At 47.0% G+C, this 21020-nt stretch overlaps 2 protein-coding genes across 2 annotated transcripts; both read right to left on the bottom strand.

Annotated features, from left to right (window-relative positions):
* Nucleotides 1-15656: 15656 nt before the first annotated feature.
* Nucleotides 15657-18149, bottom strand: LOC129146284 (butyrophilin-like protein 1). Its single transcript, XM_054698137.1, has 4 exons — nt 18139-18149; nt 16034-16314; nt 15783-15917; nt 15657-15691 (listed from the first exon to the last, which is right to left on the bottom strand). The coding sequence occupies exons 1-4, from the start codon at nt 18147-18149 to the stop codon at nt 15657-15659; spliced, it is 462 nt and encodes a 153-aa protein (XP_054554112.1).
* Nucleotides 18150-19692: 1543 nt separating this feature from the next.
* Nucleotides 19693-20064, bottom strand: LOC119251377 (butyrophilin subfamily 3 member A2-like). The gene has a single exon (XM_037518688.2). The coding sequence runs from the start codon at nt 20062-20064 to the stop codon at nt 19693-19695; it is 372 nt and encodes a 123-aa protein (XP_037374585.2).
* Nucleotides 20065-21020: the final 956 nt, after the last annotated feature.

The following is a 21020-nucleotide window of genomic DNA, read 5'->3' as shown; positions in this document are numbered from 1 at the left end:
GCCAAGTCTTTAATATGGATATGTGGGTTTTTGAGGCAAAGGCTAATTGGAGAAGGGAATTCTTTTACTTTAAAGTTAAAGATAGCAGTTGGGTGGCAGACACAAGACATGCTCCAAGTGTAAGAAAATTCCTAATAAGCCAGGAGGTGCCATAGCCAGATCCTGCTAATCTCTTCCTGTTTGTTTAGGGCTGATTTCCCAGGAGGTGACATTTGGTATGGTAGCTGTTAGAGAATGCATTCAAGAATAAGTCAATAACAATTTTGTGTCTGGTTGAGCTAATAACCACGGCAGCAGAAATAATGCACTTGGAAATAGTCAATGTTACAACTACTGATATGTCACATATTAGCCATTCTGGGAACCAAAAGCTATAACCATCTCCCGCCCTTCCTTCGATGAAATATTTTTAGTTCCTTACAACTACAAACAACAAACAGCAATCTTACAGAAAAGGGAATTTTCTCTTGATCTTAAAGTTAGATACAGAAACTAGGCTGACTAAATAAGTATAGGAGTAATAGGTAGAAAAAACTCTTTTGTTAGATTAGGAAAATTCCTCCCTTCATTAAGAGCGTGGGGCTAGGGAAAAGTCTATGCATCCTGCCCAGCACTGACGTCCTTCAGCCTCTTGATTCCTTAATATTAAATCAATATTTTATTAAAACAATACATTATTAGATGATGATTTTTATATGAAAGCCTTCTCTTTTTGCTTTAATCATATGGTTATATGTTAGTCTAAACTTTATAGGTTAGTTAGAAAAAAATCCCTTTGTCTTCCATCCCCCAGGTAACTTCCTGCCCTTTGTTTCCCCTAGCCCTTAGTTAATCCTTCACTATGGCAAACATAGAAATGTTAGTTGCAGTAACATAAGCTTTTTGGGAGTACTAAAATGACTGTTTAAGGTAAATGACTACTCTAAGAACACTTTTGTTTAGCAACTGTGCCTTCTTTAAATCAAAAAATTATAAATGTCATGACCTTTGCAAGAGGGCAAATAGACCCTTGGCTGTTCTTGAGAAAGATGTGATGATTGTTTTCTTCCTTCCTTAATGCATATGCTCATGCACTCTCACAGTTTGCTTGAAATGTATAAATAAAGGACTGCTGAGACCCTCAGCAGGATGATGTCTGCACCCTGATCGAGTGTCAGTGTCTCCTCACTCCTCCTCCCCCAATCCCTCAGTTTCTTCATGCCCTCTCATCCTTACGGGAACCCCTGACAGGACAGTTTGCCAAGGCTGGTCCCTGGCACTGGGGGGGTCTTCAGGGACTGGGGGACTCCTTGGCTGGGTGGGTGGGGGCTTCCAGAAGCTAAAACCCTGAGATGCGGGTTCTTTATACTCACTCAGGGTCACCCCACCCACTTCTGTCTCTGCCTCCCCTGAGACCACAGGAGGACTGTCCTTCATTGTCCCTACCTCAAGAGGTACAGAATTTTAAAGAACGTGTTAGAAATGTGAAAGGGAACAAATGAAATATGGATCCAGCCAAGGTTTTCAGAGCAAAGTCTCAGAGTTCTGTGTCCACATTACTCTGAAAGCAGAGACAGCTGCCTGGGGACCTGCACCCTCACTGGATGGACGAGCCTCAGCCCCTCCAGACCCTTCTTCCCCACCTCTCCCCAGTGACCCCCAGGCTCCTGCCAGGGCCTCACCCTCCAGGTCCCCTCTGTTCCTCAGCCTTTCTCACCCCCTGCCCCCTGCACTGCTCTTATCATGGATCCTGCCCTCTGCCCATAAGAGACCAGCTCCTGGTGGGGAGAAGCAGCCTCACTCTGTCATTCAGCTCGGCTCCTATCTCCTTGAGCTGCTCCTGCATCATTGGTCACACAGGACAACCAACTGGCTCCAGAAACTTCTAGTTTGAGGTGGTCACACTCATAGTTTGAGGTGGTCCACTGACCTCAATAGATTCCCTTCTATCCACTCCTCCTCTGAGGCGGCCCCTCCCTTGACTAACCTGCAGGAGGGCAGAGGGGAGGCCCCAATACTGACAGAGAATGTCCTTCCCCAAGGGGACCTGCCTCCTAGTCCTGGGCCTTCCCCTCCCCTCCCCCTGCAGTGTGAGGTCTCCTGCCCTGGGGTTGCTCTCAGCAGGAGGCACTTCTCCACTGGAGAGGGGTGACCTCTGGCTTCCCAGGTCAGCTGGTCAGTGGCAGGACCCCAGTTATTCCCAAACTTGGGGTTCATGTCCCTGGGACACCTAAGAGCATGATTGTAGGAACATAGATAATGTTCTTGATCAACACAAGAAGAGGACAGCATCCCTCCAGGGGCATTGAAAAGTCCATGTGTCACATGTGGAAAGCTGAAGGGAAGAAAGGACAGAAATTGGGAAGAAAGTAGATGGGCCAGTGGGAGTGAGAGATGAGGCAGGAGCATCCCAGGGCTGAGGGAGCCATGTCTGCTCTGCCTGAGGTCACAGTGATGACATGGTCCCCGCAGAGCTGGGAGAGGATTGGGGTCCCTAGGAGAGGAATCAGAAGCTTTATTGGGAGGAGGATCCTAAGAACACTCTGACTCTCACAAATCCCCCCTGACCTGCCCACTTGGGGGCTCCTCTCCCTCTGGATGAAGATCTCACCTCCTCAGATGACTCTCCCTGAGCCCAGAGAGAGAGAGAAGAGGAGGGAGACGGATAAGGAAGAGTTCAGAGAGGACAAGGAGACAAGCCCTGCCCAGGACTCTGGGGACATGGACTCTGGGGCTCAGCTGGGGGTGGACAAGCTCCTGAGGTGAGAAGGACCATGATTGTCAGATGAGCAGCTTCAGTCTAGTCCCAGGGTCTGCCCCGTCCTGTCTGGGGCCTGGTGTCTCCTCCTCTCCTCAGGCTGCTCTTCAGGTGTGCAGGGGGAAGTGCTGAGCTGTGTGAAAGCTGAGATTTCAGTTTCTCATTTTTATGTTAAAAGCTGGGGATTTTTAATGCCTTTACCTTAAAATTACTAGCATACAAGTTTTCTACTATAATCAATACAAAGTTTCCTGTATAAATATCTGTTTTGAAATAAGTAATCTTGTGTAATTTTTATGAAACATAAACATGACTCTCAGACAAATATATAAACAATTGATATTAATAATCAGTGATAGCACTGGTATTATTGCAACATATTACAAAGAGAATTTTGAAGAATAGATCCTTCATTGTCCAGCAAGAAAGCAACTTAAAATAAAATATTCTAAGAAAGAACAAAAGTGGTAATATCCATGGATAAAAAAATTTTAGTCTTTGAAAACAGCAGATAGCATGTGACTTCTTCACAGCAAACACATCCTTAATTAATGATAAAAACCCAAGTCAAAACCTTGTACATTTTCTAAATAGTTCCATAAATCTGAATCTAATTACAAAATTGCTGCAATGCCCCATTAGATCAAAAGACATGACATATACCTTACTTATCAGTTATAATAGTTTTTCAGAAGAATAGATGGAAATTTTTTCATGGATAGTTGCAAAGTGTAAATCTTAAAAAGGACAAACTTCCCATCACAGGACCTAGAAGAAAAGAAGCATGACCAGGAGAGAGACATGCCCTCGGCTGTGACTGGAGTGTCCCCTCCAGGGCTCATCCTGACACTGTGCAGGGGGCCAAGGGACACACTCTGAGGTCCAGCTTCAGGTCACACAGGAGGGCACATGGGGGATGTGGGCCAGGAAGCAACACATGGGTGATGGGAGAGTCCACACATTTGACTACTCAGCTCCACACACATGATTCACACACATGTGAACAACCACACAACACAATTTTATGTTTTTAACTACCAAGAGAAAGTGCTGCAGGCTGCGCTACCCATGCTGCCTCTTGACAAGGTCCAGGCATTGGGGGAGACTCCCGAGAAGAGGGGAGTTCCTGCAATTCCCAGAAGATCTGAACTAGGGAGCCTCCACAGCAAAGCCTGCTAATATTCCTCTGTTCTTGGTTAATGCTGAAGTAAGTTAGTTATAAATTGGCTTGTGAAAACCTAATATGGACCCAGGTGACAATTGGCTTATTGTTCTTATGCATGAACTATCACAAAAGAAGTAAAAATTGTTAAAGATATAGTTAGGATAGAAATGTCCTGGCCCTGAGAACTAGGGAGAACAAGCTGCTCTGAACCAACTGTGCTTGGAAACCATAGCCTAACCTGGGGGGTACCTGTTTGTGGCAACAGTACATCTCCTGGTGCGTGCAAAAGGTCAACAGTTCACAGGCTGTGTGGAGGTTAGGTATTTCTAGTTAAAAGTTAGACTTCTGTAGAATTGAAAGAGTATTGATGAGTTTCTTTAGACCACTTTGAAATAATTGATAAATAGGCTAGATGAATTGAGTGCTAGGGAATGGTTTGATTACAGTAATATAGCATAACAGTGGACTTTCATGTCCACTCCAAAATTAGGAAAGCTTGACAGGACAATTGATTGTTACTGAGCATTGTACTGTCTTAGACAATTGATCATGTTAGAAAATTAGTTGTAACAAGGAGAGTAATTGTCCCTGTTGTTTTTCTTAACAGATTAAAGAAGTGCCCTTTTGTAGTATGAGACCAAGAGGGTCTCTGTACGTTCATGAGAAAATATGTAATGATTATCTCTTCTGCTTTGATGCTAATGTTGATGTAATCTCACCGCTCCCTTTAAGGTATAAATAAAGACCTGCTGAAACCCTCAGTAGGAGATACTTACACCAATATAAGAGTGTGTGTGTCTGCCTCACTCCACTTCCCCTCAGCCCCCCAAGTTTTGCCGACACTTTCCTCTCATTCTGCTAGAGCTGGCTTCCAGCAAGAAAGCTCCCCTTACATGTCTCTGAAACAGACAGCACCAAGTTTTATATCTATATTTCTTATTTCTCAAGTTCAGTCACAGTTCAATTGTTTATCTGTTTCCCAAAAAATATATCATAAATGTAAGGTATTCTTCAGCACCTGCATTCCTCAGCACAAGCTCAAGTTGGATAAACTCCAGTTAATTTAGGACTTGAATTCATAGCTCATCCCCTTCCTTGTCCAAACAGTAGAAAAATCCCTTGAAATATTTTCTTCATGAAAAGAAAAATGATCTCTCATGGTAAAGTTCTTCCTACCCCAAACAGGTTCAAATTAGTCAATTTTAACCATCTGTGGCCTCAGCACAAGGCCTGACCTGACTGTTCTCACAGACAGGGCAATAAATGAGTGATGGGAGAGTGCATACTCAGTTCTATACTCACAATGTATACACTGCTTATTTTTAAATATCAAGAAATCTTCCTTTACAAGTGAAGAAGTGCTCACCTTTCACCAAAATGAGGGGACAGACAGCCGCAATTTTTGTATCTAACATGCCATATTAGGTATTTTTCAAATTTGCTCACAATATCTTTATCTATTGTGGGTTTTTTTTTAAAGATTTATTTATTTATGCATACAAGAACTGGGGTACAGGCCAGAGGTGTGAGGGATGAGAGGACTCACCAGAGACAGAGTGGAGAGCAGAACAGGTAGATTAACGGAAATACACTGCTGAGGGGAGCAGAGGGCAAGACAGGAGAGGTCTGCTGTGCCATGGGGGTAGCTCCCTGGTTTGGGATAGTAGTTGTGCTGCAGTGGCTGCCAATAGCTTCATAGTGCTCTGGTTAAGCACTTGCACCACCAGAGTGGCCCTTTATCTATTCTGTTATCCAGAACTGTATTATAAACATAAACTACATCAACTTGTATAAAAGCACAAGGGAAGATGACAAATGAAGACAATGGGTAATAAATACAAATTAACACACACAAGAGAAATTGTTAAAACTATTACACACCATTATGATGTCTGACTCCCTCACTCCCCCTTCCTGTCTTCTCCTCCCACCAGAACCACATCAGTGTCCCCTGGGGGAGGGATCACACCTTCCTCCCTGCAGGTCTGGGGCTCAGGATCCTGCTTCCTCTGGCAGCTGTGGTTCCCGTGACCCTTTGCCTCAGGATGTGGAAGGACCGAGTCAGCACAGGGGCACCTGGAGCTCAGGTCACAGCTCCCCAAGTCACCCCAAGTCTAAGTCTCTTCTTCACTCTCATCTTAATCAGGGAGCAGTTCTCTCCTTTCCAAATGGTGTTGACACAAAAGAGGAACCAGATCCTTCTCCTGAGTTCACCAAATTAACACACCACAAGTTTATCACTGGTAATAGAAATTCATCAGGTTTGATAAAATTAAGTGTATTTCATCCATTCCAGAGTAGGAAGCAGATAACAGAATATTAGGCTCCTCTAAAGTCCATTATCTGCCATTTCCCCAAATATTTTGAAGGCAGATATTTTCTGGTCAGATAGTCCAGCCCCTAAAAATAGATCTGGGGACCCTCCATCAGGCTCTAGGTTCCTCCACACAAAATCAAGTTGGACAAAGTAAACTCCAATTAATGTAGGAGAATCATTCAGAGCTCAACCCATTTCTTGACCTAACAGTATAAAATCCTTGTTAAATATTTTCTTTACCAAATGACAAATGATTTCCCATGGAAAAATTCACCCTACCCTAAACGGGTTCAAAGTTATGTCTCAGCACAAGGCCTGACCTGACTGTTCTCACAGCCAAGGCCCAGGAATCTGTACCCAGAGCAGGAGGATGAGACTCCAGCATCTGGGACTCACCCACAGGTTTGTCCACAGGGAACCTGCAGCCCCAAGAAGAGCCCAGGGCAGGGCTGGGCAGGGAGGAGCCTCATGGGGACACGGTGTCAGGGGTGCAGGGGAGGAGGGGGGTTTCAGGCTCTGGGAGAGCCCCATCCACACCAGAGCCTGAGGGGATCCCCTCCCCTGGGGGACCCACAGGCTCCTCCAGAGAAGGAGGATTGTTCATGGGCACAGAGGACTTCTGGGGCCCAACCTCCAGGGGGCAGAGGGTCATGGACACACCTCCAAAATAACATGTGAAGTATGGAAAGAGTGTCCCAGAGAAGGACTCAGGAGGGAAGGAGAAGATGTGGGAGCCATCAGTCATGTCATAGAAGGAGACGTCCCCGTGATCATAGTCCAGGAAAACCCCCACCCTGTAGAGAACCCGCCTAAGGTGTATTGGAGTACGAGGGTCAGTAAAGGCTTGGAAAATGTTATGTTTCCGGCCAATAACCCATTTCCCTTTCAGTGGGGACAGAGCACTGTATCTATTTTCCTCATCTTTCCTCCAGACCCCCAGCGCCCACGCAGTTCTGTCTGCATTCCTGACCTTCACTTCCCAGTAACAGCGCCCTGATGTGATGCCCTCAAGACCCAAAACACTGCATCCTCCTCCTTTTCCATAGTAATGACGGGTCAGACTCTTCCTATCATCAGAGAGGACAATTCCACCACTGCAAGAACCTGGATCCAGAGTGACAGACCCTGCAGAGAGAGAACCCATATGCCAGCCTGACATAACAAGGGCACACACCTCCTCACCCCAGATACTCAGCTTTATGGGGAGAGGGATATGTTCCCTGAAATGAGAGCCTGGTGACCCCAGCCCACAGCCCCCAAGCAAGAGAAGGAGCCACAAGATTATTGGGGGTCAGATATATAACAGGAACCCTGGGGACCCTCCTGAACCCTAAGGACTAGGGACCCCTTCAGCACTCATGACCAGTCACTCCCTAGCCCAGCTGTGTGACATCACAGCTGCACCCACCCCACCCCCAGGAGGGTGCAGAGTCTGTGCCCACACAGAGAACAGAAGGAAAGGCCAGAAGCCGAGCAGCCCCAGAGAGAACAGAGTCACTCACAGGCCTGGAACTGCTCCTTCCGCCAATCTGCAAGAGACACACATTACATGAGGGACTCGATACTGACACATCAGGGCCCGCACCTAGTTTTCTACAAGACAGTGACTCAGAGTTCACAGGGGAAAATATTTGGAAACATTTAGTTGATGCATTTAACTTTTAGATTCATACACATGCGCACATACACACACACACACAGTATTATGCTGCAAATTTCCCATAATTTAAGACCTAAAGCTTAATACTCAGGGGTGAGAGGCTGGACACCAACTGAACAGAAAGGTCTTTACCCAAATACAACCATCAATTTATACTTTTCAAGTCAGGTTCTATGGAGATGAAACACCCAGGACTGCATGTGCTTGTGAAGAACTAACAGCCTGGATGTGCTGCTTGTCTCTGAGCCACAGGGCTTAGAGCTACAACCAGCCCAGGCCTGTGTACAGCCCGATGCTCCTGCTTCCTGGGGCACCAAAGGCCTGCAGAAGCCTGGAGACGTGGGTGCTGGTGGGCAGAGCTTTCCCCTCTGATTGTGAATAAATCTGTTTGTCCAACAAGGGGAGAGAGACAGACAGAGAGAGAGAGAGAGAATGACACAACGTGACTGAGCTGCACGTAGGGGTGACTGTGACATGAGTGAGGAGACAAAGGACACTCAGCACAGGGCCCTGCCATCTCAGGAGGAGGTGGAAAGGTTTCTAGGAGGAGAGAGATGTGCAAAGTAGGAGACATGGACACACTGAGAAAAGCAAAATTTAGTGACAACTTTCCACATTTTCATGTGTGGTGGAAACAAAACCATCCCTGTAGACAGAGAAGAACACAAACACATTGGATTGCACAATTGTTTCCTTCAAGAAGATCCCCCCCCCCCAAAAAAAAAAGAAGATCCCAGAAAGATGGGACCTTCATAGGAAAACCTCTCTGGATAAGCTGAATAATGACTTCAAAAGTGTCCATGTCCCAATCTCATGACCCAGTAAACATGTGTTCTTGACAGAGGAAAGAGAAATCTGCAGAAGGGACAGAGACAGGACCTGGAAACAGGGATGTTAATGTGGATCATCAGGTGGAGCCAATTCCATGAGCCTTAACAGCCATGACTCTGCACCTGTGCTCAGAGACAGTCACATGGTGATGGCTGCAGGGCCATAAGAGGCTGCACAGCAGGCTGTGTAGACAGAGGATGGGGGTTCCCAGTCAGTGCAGGGGGCTCCTGATCCTGGGAGAGGAAGGGGCTCCTGGAAGGAAGGAGCTGCCTGACTGTGGAGATAGTCCCAGGATACGGTCTCAGGTGTCTGCCCTGCAGGCGTGTGAGATGATAAACTGTGTGGGTGATGCTGCTCAGGGTGTGATGACGTGTGTCAGCAGCAGCTGGAGCTCTGATGCCCCATGTGGGGGCCAAGGCAGCCTGAGCAGGCCCCTGGCAGGGGAGGGTCTGGAGGGAGCACCAGGATCCTATGATGCACGTGGAGAGATGAAGACACTGAAGTGTCAATGCTCTGGGGGAGATGGAGGGAGGGAGAGGAGCCTGGAGAGCAGGGAGGGAGGGAAGGACGGGTGAGGAGAAGAGGACAAGGACATGGGACAGGAGGAAGGAACCAGAAGGTTTATCAATTTGCTGACCAGAGACAGACCCAGACTCCAGACTCCTGACTCTGCTGTAGAGGGAGGGTCACCCACAAATCCTAGTGACCAGCAGGATGTGACCTGCCCCTCTCGGCAAGGGTCACACAGGATCATAGACCAGAGACCCCAGGGCAGCCCCTGAAATGACTGAAAGGTGAGCATAGCCCATTCCCCCCAGTGCCCCAAGGCCATGTCATCCCCACCCCACACCTGCCTGGGAAGGAGGAAGCAGGTCATTCCCCAACACTCAGGTCAGACACAGCAAGTCTCTGAGGCCATCGGGAGACAGAGTGAGTTTCCCGACTGTGTGAGGAGAGAGGAGGAGAGAGGAGAATCCAGGATCCACATTTGTAGGTATAAGAAGCAACTTCTTCTTATACACATTGTGTATAAATGCATGGCACCAGCACACTTGCACAAGCTCACTCAGAGTGTAACAGGGTAGTCCCCAGAAAAAAAGGGAGATTCCAGGTTTCCTGCCCCATACAAGGGAGGGTGGAGCTGAGCAAGGAGAATAAGCTGCAGAGGAGACTGGGAAGGAAGGAAGCAGGATTGAGCCAGAAGGAGACCTGGAGGAGGCACATGGAGCCTAGAAACAGGTGAAGAAACTGTGCTTGGCCTTTGGTCATGGACTGGGTGACAAAGATGTGGGTGACACAGATGTGGGGAGGTGACAATGGCAGCTTTTGTCTTGATTTTGATTTTGCTCTTTTCCTCCCAGACATGTCTGGTTGTTTCTGATCCTTTTCTGAGAAAAGGCTCAGATAAGAAACAAGATCACGAGATCTTGATAACAAACAAGATCTTGATAAGAAACAAGATCATGCTTTCCTGGTAGAGCAATGGATTAAGCACCACACTAGGAAGCAATCTGCAGCAGGCCAGGGAGCAACCCACATGGCAAAGCAGACCTCTCCCGTCTCGCCCGCTACTCCCCTCAGCAGTATATTTCAGTCAAATTGCCTGTTCTGTTCCCCATCTGGCTCTGGTGAATCCTCTCACCCCCACACCTCTGGCCTGTATGCTGTTCTTGTATGCATAAATAAATAAATCTTTTTTAAGAAAAGAAAAAAAAAGAAAAGAAACAAATTCACATGCAAAGAATGGGTGGCATATATGAGACCTCTTTATAAAAAAAAGAGATTTTAAATTTACTTGTTTTTGGTGAGACATTAGTTGACATTCAGCTATTATGCTCTACACCACACTCCTTCATATAACAATAAAAAAGAGGGCATGGAGGAGAACAGGAACAGAAGCAGTAGGAACAAAAAGAGAAAATCAAAGTGGCATTTAATATGAGACACAGCATGCCCAGTACTGTGTATGCACTGCACTGCGCTAGTCAGTTAATTTTTGTGGCAAAACTTTAAGTGAAAATTTTTGTTAAATTTTACAAATAGGGCCTCCCCTGGTGGCGCAGCGGTTGAGCACTGGGCTGTGAAGCTTCCCGCAGCCTCTGAAACACTGGTTCGATCCCCGGCTGCCAGCGAGGGTCCCACATGGCGCGTAGACCTCTCCTGCGGCCCGCTGCCACCCTCAGCAGTGCATTTTGTCACTCTGCCTACTCTGCTCCTGCTCGGGCTCTGGTGGATTCTCTCACCCTCCTGCGCTTCTGACTGTACCCAGTGCTTGTATAAATAAATAAATAAATCTTTAAAAAAAATTTTTTACAAATAGCACGCGATCAGGCCTCCTGGTGGCACAAGGGGTTAAGCACCGCACTATGAAGCAATGCACAGTCTCTGCAGCATGAGTTCGATCCCTGGCCAGCCAAGGAGAAACCACATGGCAAAGCAGACCTCTCCTGTCTTGCCTGGTGCTCCCCTCAGCAGTGTATTTCAGTCATTCTGCCTGTTCTGTTCCCTACTCTGTCTCTGGTGAATCTTCTCACCCACCACATCTCTGGCCCGTACCCCAGCTCCTGTTTGCATAAATAAATAAATCTTTTTTAAAAATATGAGATCAGGGCCTCCCCGGCGGCGCAGCGGTTGAGCGCTGGGTTGAGAAGCTGCCCGCAGCCTCTGCGGCGCCAATTCGATCCCCGGCTGCTCCCCGGCCACCGGAGGAGGGTCCCACATGGCGCGCAGACCTCTCCTGCCCCCCGCTGCTCCCCTCAGCAGTGTACTTTGGTCCTTCTGCCTGCTCTGCTCCCTGCTCTGGCTCTGGTGAATTCTCTCACCCTCCCGCGCTTCTGACTATACCCAGTGCATGTATAAACAAAAAACAAACAAATAAATAAATAAATAAAACATAAAAAAAATATACGAGATCACACATGTATCCATCTGTGAATCTTTCAATATCAAAATGATTATTCTAGTGTACCAATGGTGTTTCATCAAACTCACCATTCTTTTTGCATGCCAAAGGAAAGTTTATGTCAAAATGCATGAGACATGAACTCAGCAGAGGCTGGAATGATGGTAAAGACTCTGCTCCTCACTGTATGGAAATGAGTCCTAGGGGAACCAGGGAGACTCTCAGGAGGGTCCTCACTCTCCTGGTCCCCAGGCCCCTCACCTACAACCCTCCTCTCTGTGTCTCAGGGTCTGTGTCCAGGACCATAAACAAACCCCTGAGCAGGGAAAGGGAGAGAGCAACTCAGGCTCAGGAGGCTCAGATCTCCCTTCACCAGCATCGCTGGCCTTCCCTGCAGGACCCTGTGCAGACCCTAACCTGGGGGCACTGGTGGGGATCATGTGAGAGACACCACAATTAGATGGTCACCTCAATAATGGTTTTTAAAGTGTAACTTTATCTGAAGTACTTCAAAAGGCCCACTGTGTTTCATTCCCAAGCCTTGCACGGTGTTTGCACAGCACAAATTCAAACTGGTGACTGTGCCCAAAACCTCTATAAGGCTGTTTTCCCACACACCCGTCTACTTCCTTCCCCTCTCTATCTCCACGCAGACTTTTCTTTCAAATTTCCCCCCAATTCTTTGGAAATAGATTATAGCCATTTTAGGTTTGTTCTTCTCCAGTCTATATAAAAACCTCTTAAAAAACACCAAAAACCTACTTAATAGCGACCATGAGACTGTCAGACAGAATTCTCCATAAAAAGATGATGGCTGAAAATCATACATTGTTTATCTTGTTACAAAGACACAAAAAATACACATACACACATATACACACAACACACTCACACATACACACACACACACACACACACACACACACCCAAGATTTACATGTAATTTCAGACCTTTCACAGGCCCCTGCCCAGGAGTCGTAAACACCACAGAAGCTCTGACCAGGCTCAGAACACCTGCTCTAAACAACTGATTCCTCAGCACCCACAAGGATTAGAAGAAAAATCCAGCTTGGACATGAATCAGAGCATGCATGAGAAGACAGAGAATCAAGAGGAAACAGGAAACAAAAACTAGATCCAAAATAGGACTGGGATTTTGGATCCAGAAGGATCCATAACCCAGGACCCCTTAGCAAGACCTGAATTGGAAGCAGGAAGTAGGATGTCCGGAATTTTCAAGAGATCAGCAAATCCTGAACTACACACTTGTATGTGCTGCACCTCTCCTCACACTGACCCCCACTGTCCTCACCCATAAGAAAGGACCAGGTGACAAAAAACCCCGAATAGCCAAAGCTCTCCTGAAAAAAAAAAGGAAGGGAATGGAGGCATCACACTCCCAGACTTCAAACTTTACTACAAAGCCATAATCACCAAAACTGCAAGGTACTAGACAAGAACAGACACACAGACCAATGGAATAGAATAGAAAATCCAGAAATAAACCCACAGATTTATGGTCAACTAATCTTTGACAAAGGAGCAAAGAATATGCATTGGAGCAAAGAAAGTTTGTTCAATAAATGGTGCTGGGAAAACTGGGTTGCTACATGCAAAAGAATAAAGCTTGACTACTACCTCACACCATGCACAAAAACCAACTCAAAATGGATTAAAGAACTAGACATAAGACCTGAAACCATAAAATACATAGAAGGAAATATAGGCGAAACACTACATGATAGGCACATCAAAGACATCTTTACAGACACATTACCCAAAGCAGTGATAGTGAAGGCAAAGATGAACAGCTGGGACTACATCAAATTAAAGAGCTTCTGCACAGCAAAAGAGACAATAACCAAAACAAAAAGAAACCACACAGACTGGGAGAACATTTTTGCACACAACACAAAATGAGTCCTATCAGGACTCATCACAAAAGGACTCATCACAAAAATCTACAAAGAGCTGATGAGACTCAACAAAACAAATAAAATAATCCAGTCAAAAAATGGGCAGAAGAGCTAAAAAGAAATTTCTCTGAAGAGGAAATACAATGGCCAACAGGCATATGAAAAAATGTTCAACATCACTTGTATTCAAGGAAATGCAAATCAAAACTACAATGAGATACCATCTTACACCAGTAAGAATGGCACATATTAAAAAAAACTAGCAAAAACAAATGTTGGCGAAGACGTGGAGAAAAAGGAACTCTCCTGCACTGCTGGTGGGAGTGCAAACTGGTCCCACTATGGAGAGCTGTGTGGAGATTTCTTGACCTACTAAACATATAGGTTCCATATGATCCAGCAATTCCACTCCTAGGTATTTACCCAAAGGACACAGAAACATCAATTCCAAAGAACACCTGCACCCCTATGTTTATAGCAGCTCTATTTACAATAGCTAAGCTTTGGAAACAACCCAAATGCCCAAAAATAGATGACTGGATCAAGAAGATGTGGTACATATACACTATGGAATATTACTCAGCATTCAAAAAAGATAAACACATGCAATTTGGAGCAACATGGATGGCGCTGGAAGGGATCATGCTCAGCGAAATAAGCCAGAAAGAAAAAGAAAAACCCCTCATGGCAGGAATCTAGAAAACTTAAATAAGGGACCAGGAAAAAGAATAACTATAATAAAGAAAATATCAAAATAAACAAACAACTATGAACAAGAGACACTCTATGGGGGTTGGGGGGTGGGGAAAGGAGGGCTTGGAGTAAAAATAAGGGGGTTGTAATTGTATGGGGAATATAAAAATAAAATTTAAATTAAAAAAAAAGAAAGAAAGGACCAGGTGACAAAGGGTCAGAGGGTGTCCTGACCCCACATGACCTGCAGGGAGGACAGGGCAGGTGGAGGCAGGTCTGTGCTCACAAGGAGGGGGGGTCCCTGCAGTTCTCAGAGGAGGCTCTAGAGTGAGGGAAGACCAGGAACCCCAGGTCCTTACTGGTGGGGGTCCATGATAGAGAAGGAGCAGAGGGAAGGCTGAGAGAGGTACTCAGGACCCTCAGGGCCACTCACCTGCATACAGCTGGGCCTTCCTCCAGGCTGAAAGGGAACACACAGGTGAGACCTCAGCACAACCAACTGCTCTTGTGATCCCAGGGCCCTGGTCACCCCTAATCTGCAGGTGAGACTCTCTGGGGGTGGAGGGGAGAGGCTGGAGAGGTCATGATCCCCAGCCCTGTGCAGACAGCAGGGGGTGGTGGGAAATCCCCTGGGTCAGGTCAGGAGCCTGCAGGACAGACTGACCCAGCCCTGCCTGCTGCTGCTGTGGGGCTTTGGGCAAGTCACTGAGCGGCTCTGGGCCCCACAGCCTTCAAAGCTCCTGCTTCACCTGCTACTCAGTGTTGCTACACAGGATCAAAAACAGTATATGGGAAGATATTTTTAGCATGCATATTATTTCATAATTATTACATTCAGTATTTCCTTGGAAATTAATGGGAAGATGAAATAAAAACACAACATGAACATCACACCAGCTCCAGAGAGAAATGGCCCATCTTCCTCCAGTGCAGTATTTCTAGGGATAAAAACTCTTTGGAAGAAGGCAAGTCCCCCCACTCCCTCCTATGCAAGGTCACCACATCCTCTCCCAGCACTACTGATCAGCATCTTCAGGAGCAGAGAGAACAGACTTTTCTTGGGGTTGTTTGGGGAGAAAAGGCAGGAGGAGGTCACACTCCTAAATTTCAAGAGTCCATTTACTTATAAAATCCCAGAGCAGCTGCTTTACTTCCAGGTGCTGACCAAGAATGAGATGCACTGAGGACTAGAAAGCCAGCACCATGGTGGGAAAGTCAGGGCTGAAATGAGACCAGATGCAGGAGAACCCAAGGGTCACCACCCCCCAGGATCCCAACAATGGGGGAAACAGCACCCAGATCTGGGAGAGCCAATGGAGCAGGGTCCCGCCTCCTACCAGCTCCCACCCAAGGAAGGGTCCACATGTCTGTGCTTAGACAGCCAAGGGGAGGGACCCCTGAGCACAGGGGACAGGGACCCAGGACCCCTGGAGCATCACTCACCAGCCAGGTATGCTGCCTTCCTCTGGTCTGAAAGATAACAAGGACATAGGTGAGCTAAGAACCAGAATGTCACCAGTAAAGGGGACACAGAGATTTCAGGAGGGAGAGCAAAGCTTACTTAGAGCTTGCAGGACATCCTGTGTGGAATGTTCTCTCTGGGTGTAGCAGGCAGCCCCCAGGAGCAGGAGCAGCAGCAAGGGCAGGATCACCAGGAAAGCTGGCTTCCAGGGAGAGGCCCGGGGGAAGAAGGGCTCTGCAGTCAGAGACCCCACAGAGACCCCATCAAGATACAGTCCAGGCTAGCACACCTGGGGTTGCCAGCCCCCCATCTGATACTGCAGGGAGGATGGAGTGGGGAGCAGTGCTGACCTGGGATGACAATGGCCATGGCCTTCTCCTGGCCCAGGACAGGGTTGAGGATGGAGCAGGTCACGCTCCCCACAGAGCTGTCTCTCACCACCAGAGCGGCCTCCACACAGAAAAGCCCCTCATTGTCCTGGGCCTGGACCTTGGAGAACTCCAGGAACTGCTCCCCACGGGGGTGTCTCCACTGCACCTGGGGCTCCGGGAACCAGCCCGAGGCTGTGCACACCACACGCACCCCGTCCTCCTCTGGCCCCAAGATGTGCACTTGGGGGCAGAGCCCACACCTGTGGAGGGAAGATGAGAGCCAGGTGGGGCAGGGCCCTCCTGTGCATACCTCCAGGGGAGGCTGTCAAGGTGCACTCTGAGGGGATCTGGGGGAGACCTGGAGCAAGATGATGACCTGACATGTTCATCTCTACCTTTCTACCTATTATTTTTATAATCATATAAACATGTTCAAATCTTTGTAAAATTATTTTCTTGTTAGAAGAGTACACCTTATAATCCATAAGCAACTGTATTTGCTCATTTCTCACCAACATCTTAACATCTATCCAGCAGCTTCTCCTTCTAGTCCATTCTGTTCTGGGTGATTCAACAAAAGTCTCCCATTTGTCAACCCCAGTCTCCAAGGTCCTCTCACCCAGTCTCCCTTCAGTCAGGACACTCCTGACCTTGAAACCACCTCCGTCTTGGGTTGGTCACTTCCCTCTGAAGGTGGCTTGTTGTAACTTGGACCCCTGCTGAGCCCCTTTCCTGACTTTTCTCCCTGCACCTGCTCCTTGAAGGCAGCACAGTCCCAGGGTCCAGTCCTTAAAGCCCCATCTTATCTCACACCCTCTCCCAGGGCTTCTTCTCCCTCAGCTTCTGTGTCTCCTCACACATCACTTATAGATATCACCTTACCAGCTTCCCTCCTCCCTCCCTGATAGCCCCATCTCTGTGGATTACATCTGCCAGGATTCCTCACATGCTCTTCACACCTGAAATTCTACATCTGAACTCATGCTGTTGTCTCATCTGAGGTAAAATGTGCCTAGTTCACCATCCTTCTTCATATCAGGTTCACACTCTGCCATGTACATTTTACTCACACTCTGACTCTGGGTTCAGTCACGTGACTTCATGTGTCTAATGAGAGATCAGCTCATGTGACTCAGCAGAGGTTTAAAGTGCTGGCCCCATGGGTCTTCCCTCTGCCAGCTCCATAGGACAGAGCAGGGCCTGTCACCAGCCTTTCCCCTGAAGCTGTCCTGCCCCAGCCAGGAGCCAGTGCCCATTCATGCAACAAGCCCAGCCAAGGTCCACTTGGTGACATTTTCATCTAACAAAAAAATAAAGTTCTTCACTCTGTGAAGTCCATGGCAGGTTAGCTGGCACATCCATGTCAAGTATAGGCCAGTTTAGCTGAAGTCCCCACCAGCCCATGTTAATACAGATCCATTACTACAGGCCACAGAGAGATTTTCTCTGGTTCTTTGTTACATAGCAGCATTATGGTGACAGGTAATGATACACATTATTAATGTTCCTGACATTCAATAACAAATAGACTATGCAAAGCCTCGGAAGCCTCTGCAATCCCTTCTTCCACTTTAAATTCTGTGACCCAATTCTCCTCATTCAATTGGGTTATTTCTAAACCTCACTGACGGCACCTCCTGTGCACCCACTGCCACTGTGTGAACCAGCCCCCCTCTCCACCCCGTAACTGCAGCCACAACTCCAGATACTGTCCCCGCCCTTGTCCTCCCCACTACTGCCAGAGTCACATGCTAAGCGCTGCTGTGCCAAAAATCTTCATCAGCTCCATATGCAAACACCACACATGTGCACCAGGACTCCCCATCTGTGACTCCTCCCCAGCCTCTTCTCTCTGCAGTGCTCAACTTTTACACCTGTGCCCTCAAGGCCCAAAACCCCAAACTAAAGACTCTAACTGCTGTTGTCCACAATCACCAGGCTCTGTGGACTCCATCATCCTTTCTTCATCTGGTCTGAGGGGCTTCATAGAACCTGTTAGACAAAATGACATCCCAGCTCAAATATCTACATCATATGGAGGTTTTTCTGATTATCTTTGGGAGCATTCATCAGCCACCCTTGACCTCTCCGCCATGACCTTACCACATTTTTTTATGAGAGTATTGTCACCTCACAGCACCCTGCTCCTCTATTCTCCCACACCAGCCATGAGGACTCCATGTGAGCAGATCACACACCAAACACACACTCACCCCAGGACATTCACACGGGCTGTGCTGCCACGTAGAAATTCCTGCCCCTGTAATGTACAATATGCCTGTAGCCAACATTGCTGTGTGACATGTAGGGAAGTTGTTAAAGGACAAACTCCAAAGAATTTTTTTCAAAATGAGGTAATTTTACCCTTTTTGCTTCTTTTTCTTTCTTTTTACTAAATCTATAATAGCAGACAGATGTGATTTAACCTATTGAGGCCATCAATTCACTATATATATAAATCAGTCATTATGCTGTATGCCTCACATTATATACGATACGTGGTAATTATCTGTCTATAAATTGTGGAGAAAGGAACACCCACACATCAGATATCTACTCAGCTGTATTCCCACTTCCCTGGAGTCTTTGCTCCCATGGCCCCAGCCTGAGCTACTATTTATTACTGGAACCTCCCCTCAGCCCCAGCCCCACATTGCTGACCCATCTCCCTGCTCCATTTAGCTTCCTGTCCTCACCACTTCTCACTTTGAAACATCATTTATGCTCTGGTTATTTATTACGATTTCTCTCTTTCCCACTATAAATATAAACTCACAGTGTGAAGAACTTTATTAGGGCCTCCCCGGTGGCGCAGTGGTTGAGTGCTGGGTTGTGAAGCTGCCCGCAGCCTCTGCAGCACGGGTTTGATCCCCGGCTGCTCCCCGGCCACCGGAGGAGGGTCCCACATGGCGCACAGACCTCTCCTGCTGCCCGCTGCTCCCCTCAGCAGTGTACTTCGGTCCTTCTGCCTGCTCTGCTCCCTGCTCTGGCTCTGGTGAATTCTCTCACTCTCCCGCGTTTCTTTCTTTTTTCAAAGTAACATTTATTTATTGATTGATTGATTTTAAACGTTTCTTTTTTTAAAGATTTATTTATTTATTTATTTATTTATTTATTTATTTATTTATTTATTTATTTATTTATTTATTTATACAAGCACTGGGTACAGTCAGAAGTGTGAGAGGGTCACAGAATTCACCAGAGTCAGAGGGGAGAGCAGAGCAGGCAGATTGACAAAGTGATGAAGTACACTGCTGAGGGGAGCAGCGGGCGGCAGGAGCGGTCTGCGCGCCATGTGGGATCGAACCGGCGCTGCAGAGCTGCGGGCAGCCTCGCAAGCCAGCATTCAACTGCTGCGCCATCGGGGAGGCCCCCTCCCACGTTTCTGACTGTATCCAGTGCTTGTATAAATAAATAAAAATAACTCTTTAAAAAAAAAAAGAACTTTATTAGATTTGCTTTCGTATCCAAGAGTTTAGAACAGGGCCAGACATGTAGTAGGTACCCTGGATTTCACATTTCATAAAACATGAACTAATCAGCCTTTTCTTACTCATACATGAAATGAAAAATTAAATTTCATTGCCTTTATTTTCTCCCCAATTCCAAAACTCCAGGACTCTCAGACATTTAACATGTCACCAACCTGCCACCTGCAGCTCCAACCTGGCTTGGTCACTGAAGACTCCGTTGCTGAAGAAGCAGGTGTACAGCCCGTTGTCAGACACTTGGACATTGTGGATACGCACAGCGGCCTCCCCCTTGCTGAGGAATTTCCCCACCAGCGAGGTCCTCCCTTTGTACTGGGCCATCAGCTCCTCATTCTGCTCCTGTCGGTCTTGATAGGCAAACACTGACTCCCAGACATTGGACTGGAACCACCTCAACTCCATGTTCTCTGCACTCATTGCTGGGTACAGGGAGCAGGGCAGTGTGGCATCCTTGCCCAGCTCTGCCACAATGGGCTTTGAGGGGCCAAGCACATGGAACCTCTCTGTGAACACAGACATGAGAGAAAGGCTGAGAGACGCAGTGGTATCGGGGAACACACACCATCACTGGGGGAGGCCCCGGCAGGCTAAGGGAAGGTGTCTATGAGCAGACAGCTGACATGAAGGATTAACGGTGACAGTTCTGAATCTGGGAAGATCTCCCAACTACACTTGTGGTCCAGAAATGATGTCAAAAATGCTCCCTCATTCACTAGTGTACCTGATAGCAGGACCTTCCATAAAAAACCCTAACTCCATGGTTCTCACCTTCACCATCACAATCTCCAGGAGGGCTGGTAACTGTAAAATGCAGGGCCCTATGGCAGGCCTGATGCAGCAGATTGGGATGTGCCCAAGAACGTCCATTTCAAAAGAGTTCTCAGGGGACTAAGAAGGTGTCTCAGGAAATCCATTTCATTGCACAGGAAATCCATTTCATATCATCAGTGTGAATGAATGGACAGGGGACCCAGAGAACACCAGGCTTGGGGCAAAACAGGACACTCTTATACAGCAGTTACCAGGCAGACAGCAACAAAAGGAACACAGAGGAGAGTCATGCTTCACTGACCAAGAGTTAGGCAGAGAAGACACCTGGAGGCTGTGGTCAGGGTGGGGGAGGCTGTAGCACACGCTGTGGTGGTCACACCACATAAATGTTCAAAATAAGCCCCAGAAACTTGAGATCTCAAGGAAACATGAAATCACAAGATGAGACCAACTCTGCAATATGCAACTACAAAGATATGGAAGGTCATATCTTACTATCACGTAGAGTTCAAATTGCCATAATAAAGAAAGGCAAAAAAATGGAGAAAACACAGAAAAGTGAATCAAAGAGAAAAACAAAATTCAGAACAATAAATGAATGACTTGGAAAATAAAATGAGTAAAAAGAAACAGAAATTTGAAGTCTTAAATTAACATCACAGAGATGGGGCTGTAAAAAGATTAGCAGAGAAGCTACTCACTCC

Source organism: Talpa occidentalis, unplaced genomic scaffold, assembly GCF_014898055.3.
Source record: "Talpa occidentalis isolate TD23 unplaced genomic scaffold, MPIMG_talOcc4v2.1 talOcc4.2, whole genome shotgun sequence".
In the NCBI taxonomy this organism is placed as follows: Eukaryota; Metazoa; Chordata; class Mammalia; order Eulipotyphla; family Talpidae; genus Talpa; species Talpa occidentalis.
Note: the sequence above shows the minus strand (reverse complement) of the source record. Positions and strands in the feature narration are given on the sequence as shown.